Here is a 12,942-nt window from a genome sequence, read left to right on the forward strand (position 1 = left end):
GCCAATTTTATTTTAAAATGTATTAAATTGTATTTTTTCCTCAATCTACACATAATGACAAAGCCAAAACAGGTTTATAGAAATTTGTTGTTAATTTATATTAAATATATATATGACATTTACATAGGTATTCAGACCCTTTACTCAATACTTTGTTGAAGCACCTTCGGCAGCAATTACAGCCTCGAGTCTTCTTGGGTATGACGCTACAAGCTTGGCACACCTGTATTTGGGGAGTTTCTCCCATTCTTCTCTGCAGAACCTCTCCAGAGATGTTCGATTGGGTTCAAGTCCGGCCTCTGGGCTCTGGCTGGGCCACTCAAGGACATTCAGAGACTTGTCCCGAAGCCACTCCTGCGTTGTCTTGGCTGTGTGCTTAGGGTCGTTGTCCTGTTGGAAGGTGAACCTTCGCCCCAGTCTGAGGTCCTGAGCGCTCTGGAGCAGGTTTTCATCAAGGATCTCTCTATACTTTGCTCCGTTCATCTTTCCCTCGATCCTGACTAGTCTCCCAGTCCCTGCTGCCGAAAAACACCCCCACAGCATGATGCTGCCACCACCATGCTTCACCATAGGGATGGTGCCAGGTTTCCTCCAGATGTGACGCTTGGCCAAAAAGTTCAATCTTGCTTTCATCAGACCAGAGAATCTTGTTTCTCATGGTCTGAGAGTCTTTAAGTGCCTTTTGGCAAACTCCAAGCGGGCTGTCATGTTTCTTTTACTGAGGAGTGGCTTCCGTCTGGCCACTCTACCATAAAGGCCTGATTGGTGGAGTGCTGCAGAGATGGTTGTCCATCTGGAAGGTTCTCCCATCTCCACAGAGGAACTCTAGAGCTCTGTCAGAGTGAACATCGGGTTCTTGGTCACCTCCCAGACCAATGCCCTTCTCCCCCGATTGCTCAGTTTGGCCAGGCAGCCAGCTCTAGGAAGAGTCTTGGTGGTTCCAAACTTCTTCCATTTAAGAATGATTGAGGCCACTGTGTTCTTGAGGACCTTCAATGCTGCAGAAATGTTTTGGTACCCTTCCCCAATCCTGTCTCGGAGCTCTACGGACAATTCCTTCGACCTCATGGCTTGGTTTTTGCTTCTGACATGCACTGTCAACTGTGGGACCTTATATAGACAGGTGTGTGCCTTTCCAAATCATGTCCAATCAATTGGATCTACCACAGGTGGACTCCAATCAAGTTGTAGAAACATCTCAAGGATGATCAATGGAAACAGGATGCACCTGAGCTCAATTTCGAGTCTCATAGCAAGGGGTCTGAATACTTATGTAAATAAGGTATGTGTTTTAAATTGTTTATAAATTTGCAACAATTTCTAAAAACCTGTTTTCGCTTTGTCATTACTGGGTATACTGTGTAGATTGCTGAGGACTTATTTATTTATTTAATCCATATGTTAATGATGATGTCATACTGGTCTGTCATGTAGGGCAGCTTCATACGGTCCCTGATGAGGAGAGAGAGACAGGTATGTTAATTATGATGTCATACTGGTCTGGGCAGCTTCATACGGTCCCTGATGAGGAGAGAGAGACATGTATGTTAATGATGAGACTAAGACAGATTGAAGACAGATACTGGCGAGAGAGAGAGACTGGAACGAACTGCAAAAATCTCTGAAGCTGGAGACTTATCTCCCTCACTAACTTTAAGCATCAGTTGTCAGAGCACCTTACCGATCACTGCACCTGTACACAGCCCTTCTGAAATTAGCCCACTCAACTACCTCATCCCCATATTGTTATTTATTTTGCTCATTTGCACCCCAGTATCTCTATTTGCACATCATCTCTTGCACATCTATCATTCCAGTGTTAATACTAATTGTAATTATTTTGCACTATGGCCTATTTATTGCCTTACCTCCATAACTTACTACATTTGAACACACTGTATATATATTTTCTGAGGTATTTTTTGACTTTATGTTTTGTTTACCCCATATGTAACTCTGTGTTGTTGTTTTTATCGCACTGCTTTGCTTTATCTTGGCCAGGTCGCAGTTGAAAATGAGAACTTGTTCTCAACTGGCTTACCTGGTTAAATAAAGGTTAAATAAAAAATAAAACTAAGACAAATTGAAGACAGATACTGGAGAGAGAGAGAGAGAGACTAAGACAGATTGAAGAGAGATAATGGAGAGAGGAAAAAGACAGACTAAGACAGATTGAAGACATACTGGAGCGAGAGAGAGACAGACAGACTAAAACAGATTGAAGACAGATACTGGAGAGAGAGAGAGAGACTAAGACAGATTGAAGAGAGATATTGGAGAGAGAGAGAGAGCGCGCGAGAGAGACAGAGACAAAGAGACATACTGGTTGATGACGAGGTCTGGAGCGAAGCATTCTAATCCATTTTAGAATAAGGCTGTAACGTAACAAAATGTTGAAAAAGTCAAGGGGTCTGAATACTTCAATGGTTGTAATGAGACATGAGACAATAAAACAAGGTAAAAGAGCGTACCTTCCAGGTTCATCCCTGCCATGAGACAATAAAACAAGGTAATAGAGCGTACCTTCCAGGTTCATCCCTGCCATGAGACACTTGCGGAAGCGGCAGGCTGGACAGTTCTTCCTTCTGATCTTATCGATGATGCAGTCGTTCCTCCCAGCACACAGGTAGTTGTGTTGCCCTGAGACACAAGAAAAAATCATTTGAATGACAAAAAATATAATAAAGTACTATATTCTTGACAGCATTATTTCCCCTTGCATCACACTGGATCAGCAAGCCTCCAACTTGCAAATCAAATGTCTGCATTGTCTTTATAAGAACAGGCACAAACAAGTACAGTATCATTTATGATATGCATACCGAACACCATTCCATGCCACCAGCTGTGTACCAGTATCAGTTGTACCAGTTGTCCTACCATCTCACCCCTTGCCATCCTACCCTGCCAGTATCTACCGTAAACCAAACGTCATTCCATGCCACCACAGTACAAGGTGTCTTACCATCTCACTCCTTGCCACAGGCAAGTATTGATGATATATAAACCAACATCATTTCATGCCATCACCAGTGGTAGCCCAGTCCCAGATCGGTTTCTGCCGACTTGGCAAGATAGTAAAATCAGATCTGGGACCAGACCATACCAGTTGTCCTACTATCTAACCTCTTGGCAAGATAGTAAAAACAGATCTGGGACCAGACCATATCAGTTGTCCTAGCATCTCACCCCTTGCCACTGTACCTTCCACGGCTCTCTTGAAGAACACCTTGCAACTTCCGCAGGTGAGCACCCCATAGTGACAGCCAGACGCCTCATCTGAACACACCAGACAGATCTTATGGGTGGTCCCGGCCTTGCCCTGGGTTGTAGACAACGCAGCGCCACCACCCTGCCTGGAGGTAGAACTGCATTGAGAGGAGAGCAGGGAAGACAGGAGAGAGGGAGGAGGAGTAGAGTTTAGAGTCAGTAACAAGTGCGATTTTCTGAATGAATACAAAATAATAACTTGGCCACACTATGATGATGCTTCTGGGATTCTGAAAACATACCGACACTATTTCCACAGAGACAGACTCTCTTATGTACCAGCTCACCCAGAAGCATGTGGCTGGAACACTGTAGCAAGCAGGGGAACTCAACACATGTACTTCCCTCTGCTCTTGGAAAGCATCCCTTCCACAGTTTCACAACATACACATATTCCAAACAAGTCAGGGGCTTTGGCACTTCTGTTGTTACATTTCCTACATTTTGGTCAGTTGAGATCAGCTCCATTACATTTATTGTGGAACTTACAAGACTACCTGTGTGCTTGGTTGAGTTTCTTTTTTCTGAAAAGTCCTAAATTTACCACTAATCCTTTAAGATCCAAAGAATAAACATCTAACTGTGGTTAAACAATTTCCTCTTTGGCCTCCACACCATCTAAAGACCTGTGGTTGGACCACCATACCTGTGGTCGTCATGACGCTAACACCCTCTCTATGACTGGAGCATAACTGTTCTTAGAATCACAGTTCTTTGAATTCTATCTAAAGCATACAGAATGTTGCAGATAGAAATGTCATGAATAGAGCTACCATGATCACTTTCTCTACATGTCAGAGGCCTGTCTGTTCTTTAACATATATTTCTATCTGATTTGGAAGGTTTCTCAACATGTTGTCCGTCTGACCGTGTCCTAGCTGTTTGATGTGCCCTTTCCCAAACACACCACTAGGTGGAGCCGTTACTTGCTGCAGTAATGTGCTGCTACTTCCTCTGCTGTAGTCTCAGGTCCCCACCCCCCTGGTGTTGCTACTGTTTCCTGCTAAGCGCCAGCCACAGCAGCGCCTACGCCCACTGTACTGAGCAACACAGACTCAGAGCGGTACTGAGGACATAGCCTGCTACGACACAGCTGCAGCAAACCTCATCTGTCTGCCACAACACAAACCTCATCTGTCTGCCACAACACAAACATCTGGGCTATCTTCATCTGATCCGTTTAGAAGTCACCGGCTGCTTCTCAAACGACCCCCTATTAGGGGACTGTATGGGGAATATAGGGAGGCATTAGATGTAGGCCCTAGTCTCAGCTGCTGAGACAGAGCAGCACTAACAGAGCATACAGCTTCTACTACACCTCATTACTGAGCAGGCCAACAACAACTACTACACCTCATTACTGAGCAGGCCAACAACAACTACTACACCTCATTACTGAGCAGGCCAACAACAACTACTACACCTCATTACTGAGCAGGCCAACAACAACTACTACACCTCATTACTGAGCAGGCCAACAACAACTACTACACCTCATTACTGAGCAGGCCAACAACAACTACTACACCTCATTACTGAGCAGGCCAACAACAACTACTACACCTCATTACTGAGCAGGCCAACAACAACTACTACACCTCATTACTGAGCAGGCCAACAACAACTACTACACCTCATTACTGAGCTGGCCAACAACAACTACTACACCTCATTACTGAGCAGGCCAACAACAACTACTACACCTCATTACTGAGCAGGCCAACAACAACTACTACACCTCATTACTGAGCAGGCCAACAGCTACTACTACACCTCATTACTGAGCAGGCCAACAACAACTACTACACCTCATTACTGAGCAGGCCAACTACTACACCTCATTACTGAGCAGGCCAACAGCTACTACTACACCTCATTACTGAGCAGGCCAACAACAACTACTACACCTCATTACTGAGCAGGCCAACTACTACACCTCATTACTGAGCAGGCCAACAGCTACTACTACACCTCATTACTGAGCTGGCCAACAACAACAACTACACCTCATTACTGAGCAGGCCAACTACTACACCTCATTACTGAGCAGGCCAACAGCTACTACTACACCTCATTACTGAGCAGGCCAACAACAACTACTACACCTCATTACTGAGCAGGCCAACTACTACACCTCATTACTGAGCAGGCCAACAGCTACTACTACACCTCATTACTGAGCAGGCCAACTACTACACCTCATTACTGAGCAGGCCAACAGCTACTACTACACCTCATTACTGAGCTGGCCAACAACAACAACTACACCTCATTACTGAGCAGGCCAACTACTACACCTCATTACTGAGCAGGCCAACTACTACACCTCATTACTGAGCAGGCCAACAACAACTACTACACCTCATTACTGAGCAGGCCAACTACTACACCTCATTACTGAGCAGGCCAACAACAACTACTACACCTCATTACTGAGCAGGCCAACAACAACTACTACACCTCATTACTGAGCAGGCCAACAACTACTACACCTCATTACTGAGCTGGCCAACAACAACTACTACACCTCATTACTGAGCTGGCCAACAACAACTACTACACCTCATTACTGAGCTGGCCAACAACAACTACTACACCTCATTACTGAGCAGGCCAACAACAACTACTACACCTCATTACTGAGCAGGCCAACAACAACTACTACACCTCATTACTGAGCAGGCCAACTACTACACCTCATTACTGAGCAGGCCAACAACAACTACTACACCTCATTACTGAGCTGGCCAACAACAACTACTACACCTCATTACTGAGCTGGCCAACAACAACTACTACACCTCATTACTGAGCTGGCCAACAACAACTACACCTCATTACTGAGCAGGCCAACAACAACTACTACACCTCATTACTGAGCAGGCCAACAACAACTACTACACCTCATTACTGAGCTGGCCAACAACAACAACTACACCTCATTACTGAGCAGGCCAACAACAACTACTACACCTCATTACTGAGCAGGCCAACAACAACTACTACACCTCATTACTGAGCAGGCCAACAACAACTACTACACCTCATTACTGAGCTGGCCAACAACAACTACACCTCATTACTGAGCAGGCCAACAACAACTACTACACCTCATTACTGAGCAGGCCAACAACAACTACTACACCTCATTACTGAGCAGGCCAACAACAACTACTACACCTCATTACTGAGCAGGCCAACAACAACTACTACACCTCATTACTGAGCTGGCCAACAACAACTACTACACCTCATTACTGAGCAGGCCAACAACAACTACTACACCTCATTACTGAGCTGGCCAACAACAACTACACCTCATTACTGAGCTGGCCAACAACAACTACTACACCTCATTACTGAGCTGGCCAACAACAACTACTACACCTCATTACTGAGCTGGCCAACAACAACTACTACACCTCATTACTGAGCAGGCCAACAACTACTACTACACCTCATTACTGAGCAGGCCAACAACTACTACTACACCTCATTACTGAGCTGGCCAACAACAACTACTACACCTCATTACTGAGCTGGCCAACAACAACTACTACACCTCATTACTGAGCAGGCCAACAACTACTACTACACCTCATTACTGAGCTGGCCAACAACAACTACTACACCTCATTACTGAGCTGGCCAACAACAACTACTACACCTCATTACTGAGCTGGCCAACAACAACTACTACACCTCATTACTGAGCTGGCCAACAACAACTACTACACCTCATTACTGAGCAGGCCAACAACAACTACTACACCTCATTACTGAGCAGGCCAACAACAACTACTACACCTCATTACTGAGCTGGCCAACAACAACTACTACACCTCATTACTGAGCTGGCCAACAACAACTACTACACCTCATTACTGAGCTGGCCAACAACAACTACTACACCTCATTACTGAGCAGGCCAACAACAACTACTACACCTCATTACTGAGCAGGCCAACAACAACTACTACACCTCATTACTGAGCAGGCCAACAACAACTACTACACCTCATTACTGAGCAGGCCAACAACAACTACTACACCTCATTACTGAGCAGGCCAACAACAACTACTACACCTCATTACTGAGCAGGCCAATTTCTACTACTACACCTCATTACTGAGCTGGCCAATTTCTACTACTACACCTCATTACTGAGCAGGCCAACACCAACTACTACACCTCATTACTGAGCAGGCCAACAACAACTACTACACCTCATTACTGAGCAGGCCAACTACTACACCTCATTACTGAGCAGGCCAACAACAACTACTACACCTCATTACTGAGCAGGCCAACAACAACTACTACACCTCATTACTGAGCAGGCCAACAACAACTACTACACCTCATTACTGAGCAGGCCAACTACTACACCTCATTACTGAGCTGGCCAACAACAACTACTACACCTCATTACTGAGCAGGCCAACTACTACTACTACTCAGCACTGAGCAGGCAACAAACCTGTTTGTCTCTGCCTGTCTACTTCCTAGAAACCCTAGACCCACTCCAATATGCATACCGCCCCAACAGATCCACTGATGATGCAATCTCTATTGCACTCCACACTACCTGACTGACATGGAGACAGACTACCTGACTGACATGGAGACAGACTACCTGACTGACATGGAGACAGACTACCTGACTGACATGGAGACAGACTACCTGACTGACATGGAGACAGACTACCTGACTGACATGGAGACAGACTACCTGACTGACATGGAGACAGAGAGGAGAGCAGAGTTAGTAGAGGAGGATAAATAAATAATTATTATTCTCTGAGGTGAAATCCACTACAAGAGAAACTGGTCCACTCTCTGAATCATCTTCACACAACACAAGACACACACTACAGCTTTGATCATTGGCAAAACGCCAGCGTGTTCTAGCCTACATACAATACACTGTTACTATCATTATATAATAAAGCTTTAGTGGGGAGAAAAGCACTTCATATCATTCATTATTAATATGGAAACACAAAACAGCAACATGGGGAGGGAGCTGTGATTTGGATTAGGGCCTTTATCAAGAGACCGGCAGCCAGCCATCTCTCTCCTCATCTAAGAAATGGAATTAGGCCATTACCATTACACTGTGTGCACAATGATTAGGCAAGTCAGTATTTTGACCATATCATTATTATGCATATTTCCCAACTCCAAGCTGTATAAACTGGAATGCTTATTGGATTTAAGCATATCAGATGATGTGTATTTGTGTAATGAGGGAGGGTGTGGCCTAAGGAGATCAACACCCTATATCAAGGTGTGTATAATTATTAGGCAGCTTCTTTTCCTCAGGCAAAATGGGCCAAAAAAGAGATTTAACTGACTCTGAAAAGTCAAACATTTTAAAAAGCCTTTCAGAGGGATGCAGCACTCTTGAAATTGCTAAGATATTGGGGCGTGTTCACAAAACCATCAAACGTTTTGTTGCAAATAGTCAACAGGGTCGCAAGAACCGTGTTGAGAAAAAAAGATGCAAATTAACTGCCAAAGATTTGAGAAGAATCAAACGTGAAGCTACCAGGAACCCATTATCCTCCAGTGCTGTCATATTCCAGAACTGCAACCTACCTGGAGTGCCCATAAGTACAAGGTGTTCAGTGCTCAGAGACATGGCCAAGGTAAGGAAGGCTGAAACCCGACCACCACTGAACAAGACACATAAGTTGAAACGTCAAGACTGGGCCAAGAAATATCTGAAGACAGATTTAGATAAGGTTTTATGGACTGATGAGATGAGAGTGACTCTTGACGGACCAGATGGATGGGCCCGTGGCTGGATCAGTAACGGGCACGGAGCTCCACTTCAACTCAGACGCCAGCAAGGTGGAGGTGGGGTACTGGTATGGACTGGTATTATTAAAGATGAGCTAGTTGGACCTTTTCTGGTTGAAGATGGACTCAAACTCAACTCCCAAACCTACTGCCAGTTTTTAGAAGACACTTTCTTCAAGCAGTGGTACAGGAAAAAGTCTGCATCTTTCAAGAAGACCATGATTTTTATGCAGGACAATGCTCCATCGCATGCATCGAAGTACTCCACTGCGTGGCTAGCCAGTAAAGGCCTTAAAGATGAAAGAATAATGACATGGCCCCCTTCCTCACCTGACCTAAAACCCTATTGAGAACGTGTGATCCCTTCTTAAAACGGTGGATTTACAGTGAAGGAAAACAGTACCCCTCTCTGACCAGTGTCTGGGAGGCTGTGGTTGCTGCTGCACAAAAAGTTAATCGTCAACAGATCAAGAAACTGACAGACTCCATGGATGGAAGGCTTATGACTGTTATTGAAAAGAAGGGTGGCTATATTTGTCACTGATTTTTTTGTTTTTGAAATGTCAGAAATGTTTATTTGTAAATGTTGAGTTGTTTGTTTATTATTCTCACTTCAACCGATGAAAATAAACAGGTGAGATGGGAACTTTTCGTTTTTCAGTTAGTTGCAGAATAATTCTGCACACTAATAGTTGCCCAATAATTGTGCGCACATAGATATTCTCCAAAGAAAGACAAAACCTCACTTTTACTTTCTTAAATATTCAGGTTTGAGGTTTATTAAACATTTTGGATTGACCGAGAGGAATGTAGTTGTTCAATAATAAAATGAATCCTCAAACGTACAACTTGCCTCACACAGTGCAGTTGAGCTAGTCTTAACATAAGGAATCCAATTTCTACCACAATTAAGTGTGATTCTCTCCTTCTCCCTCTGTCTCACTCCACCTCAGTCTCTCTACATCTCTCAGCACTGTCTCTACTTAAATCACGAATCTGATACTCTTGATTGGTTAGAGACGATCCAATCGCTGATGAATTTGTTTTGTACAACGCCCCTCATTTTGACGTCAGCACAAATAACTTATATGACGGCAGTTTCAGACCGAATGTATGGCGCGATCGATAGAGCTGCGGAATTAAAATTCAGGGTGAGTGGTCAGGCAAGGTGTTGCCAAGAGCCAGCACCATACTCCAACCATCTGCTCCTGATAACCAGCTCAGTTATCCATCGGAACCTCGTAGACTAGATGTGACCTAAATGGCACCATATTCCCCATTTAGTGCACTACTTTTGACCAGGGATAATGGGACACAGACTTGTGTGCAATCTATGTAAACTACCAGTCAAAGGTTTGGACACACCTACTCATTCAAGGGTTTTTCTTAATTTTTTACATTGTAGAATAATAGTGAAGACATCAAAACTATGAAATAACACATATGGAATCATGTAGTAACCAAAAAAAAGTGTTAAATAAATCAAGATATATTTGAGATTTTTCAAATAGCCACCCTTTGCCTTGATGACAGCATTGCACACTTGGCATTCTCTCAACCAGCTTCATGAGGTAGTCACCTGGAATGCATTTCAATTAACAGCTGTGCCTTCTTCAAAGTTAATTTGTGGAATTGTTTCCTTCACAATCAGTTGTGTTGTGACAAGGTAGGGGGGGTATACAGAAGATAGCCCTTTTTGGTAAAAGACCAAGTCCATATTATGGCAAGAACAGCTCAAATAAGCAAAGAGAAATGACAGTCCCATCATTACTTTAAGACATGAAGGTCAGCCAATACGGAACATTTCAAGAACTTTGAACGTTTCTTCAAGTGCAGTCGCAAAAACCATCAAGCGCTTTGATGAAACTGGCTGTCATGAGGACCGCCACAGGAATGGAAGACCCAGAGTTACCTCTGCTGCAGAGGATAAGTTCATTAGAGTTACCAGCCTCAGAAATTGCAGCCCAACTAAATGCTTCACAGAGTTCAAGTAACAGACACATCTCAACATCAACTGTTCAGAGGGGACCGTGTGAATCAGGCCTTCATGGTCGAATTGCTGCAAAGAAACCACTACTAAAGGACACCAATAAGAAGAAGAGACCTGCTTGGGCCAAGAAACATGAGCAATGGTCCAAATTGGAGATTTTTGGTTCCAACCGCTGTGTCTTTGTCAGACGCGGTGTGGGTGAACGGATGATCTCCGCATGTGTAGTTCCCACGGTAAAGCATGGAGGAGGAGGTATTATGGTGCTTTGCTGGTGACACTGTCTGTGATTTATTTAGAATTCAAGGCACACTTAACAGCATTCTGCAGCGATACGCCATCCCATCTGGTTTGGGCTTAGTGGGACTATAATTTGTTTTTCAACAGGACAATGACCCAACACACCTCCAGGCTGTGTAAGGGCTATTTTACCAAGAAGGAGAGTGATGGAGTGCTGCATCAGATGACCTGGCCTCCACAATCCCCCGACCTCAACCGAATTGAGATGGTTTGGGATGAGTCGGACGGCAGAGTGAAGGAAAAGCAGCCAACAAGTGCTCAGCATATGTGGGAACTCCTTCAAGACTGTTGGAAAAGCATTCCAGGTGAAGCTGGATGAGAGAATGGCAAGAGTGTGCATAGCTGTCATCAAGGCAGAAGAATCTCAAATATATTTATTTGTTTAACACTTTTTTGGTTACTATATGATTCCACGTGTTATTTCATAGTTTTGATGTCTTCACTATTATTCTACAATGTAAAAAATAGTAAAAATAAAGAAAAACCTTCGAATGAGTACAGTGAGGGAAAAAAGTATTTGATCCCCTGCTGATTTTGTACGTTTGCCCACTGACAAAGAAATGATCAGTCTATAATTTTAATGGTAGGTTTATTTGAACAGTGAGAGACAGAATAACAACAAAAAAATCCAGAAAAACGCATGTAAAAAATGTTGTACATTGATTTGCATTTTAATGAGGGAAATAAGTATTTGACCCCTCTGCAAAACATGACTTAGTACTTGGTGGCAAAACCCTTGTTGGCAATCACAGAGGTCAGACGTTTCTTGTAGTTGGCCACCAGGTTTGCACACATCTCAGGAGGGATTTTGTCCCACTCCTCTTTGCAGCTCTTCTCCAAGTCATTAAGGTTTCGAGGCTGACGTTTGGCAACTCGAACCGTCATCTCCCTCCACAGATTTTCTATGGGATTAAGGTCTGGAGACTGGCTAGGCCACTCCAGGACCTTAATGTGCTTCTTCTTGAGCCACTCCTTTGTTGCCTTGGCCGTGTGTTTTGGGTCATTGTCATGCTGGAATACCTATCCACGACCCATTTTCAATGCCCTGGCTGAGGGAAGGAGGTTCTCACCCAAGATTTGACGGTACATGGCCCCGTCCATCGTCCCTTTGACGCGGTGAAGTTGTCCTGTGCCCTTAGCAGAAAAACACCCCCAAAGCATAATGTTTCCACCTCCATGTTTGACGGTGGGGATGGTGTTCTTGGGGTCATAGGCAGCATTCCTCCTCTTCCAAACACGGCGAGTTGAGTTGATGCCAAAGAGCTCAATTTTGGTCTCATCTGACCACAACACTTTCACCCAGTTCTCCTCTGAATCATTCAGATGTTCATTGGCAAACTTCAGACGGGCATGTATATGTGCTTTCTTGAGCAGGGGGACCTTGCGGGCGCTGCAGGATTTCAGTCCTTCACGGCGTAGTGTGTTACCAATTGTTTTCTTGGTGACTATGGTCCCAGCTGCCTTGAGATCATTGACAAGATGTAGTTCTGGGCTGACCGTTCTCATGATCATTGCAACTCCACGAGGTGAGATCTTGCATGGAGCCCCAGGCCGAGGGAGATTAACAGTTATTTTGTGT

General features: G+C 44.2%; 1 protein-coding gene across 3 annotated transcripts in view; it reads right to left on the bottom strand.

The window, feature by feature from the left end:
• The window catches only part of LOC121539067 (glucocorticoid receptor), a 62,763-nt gene that overhangs the window by 12,656 nt on the left and 37,165 nt on the right, over nt 1-12,942 (bottom strand). For 2 of the 3 annotated variants that reach the window (XM_041847299.2, XM_041847314.2), the window contains exons 3-4: nt 3,190-3,368; nt 2,524-2,640 (exon numbers count right to left, since the gene is read on the bottom strand). In XM_041847299.2, coding sequence (XP_041703233.2) covers nt 2,524-2,640; nt 3,190-3,368 — 296 coding nt within the window. The remainder of the gene's footprint in view (nt 1-2,523; nt 2,641-3,189; nt 3,369-12,942) is intronic. The other variant, XM_041847305.2, reaches the window with a different exon arrangement.

The sequence above is a fragment of the Coregonus clupeaformis genome, chromosome 3 (assembly GCF_020615455.1).
Source record: "Coregonus clupeaformis isolate EN_2021a chromosome 3, ASM2061545v1, whole genome shotgun sequence".
Classification (NCBI taxonomy): domain Eukaryota; kingdom Metazoa; phylum Chordata; class Actinopteri; order Salmoniformes; family Salmonidae; genus Coregonus; species Coregonus clupeaformis.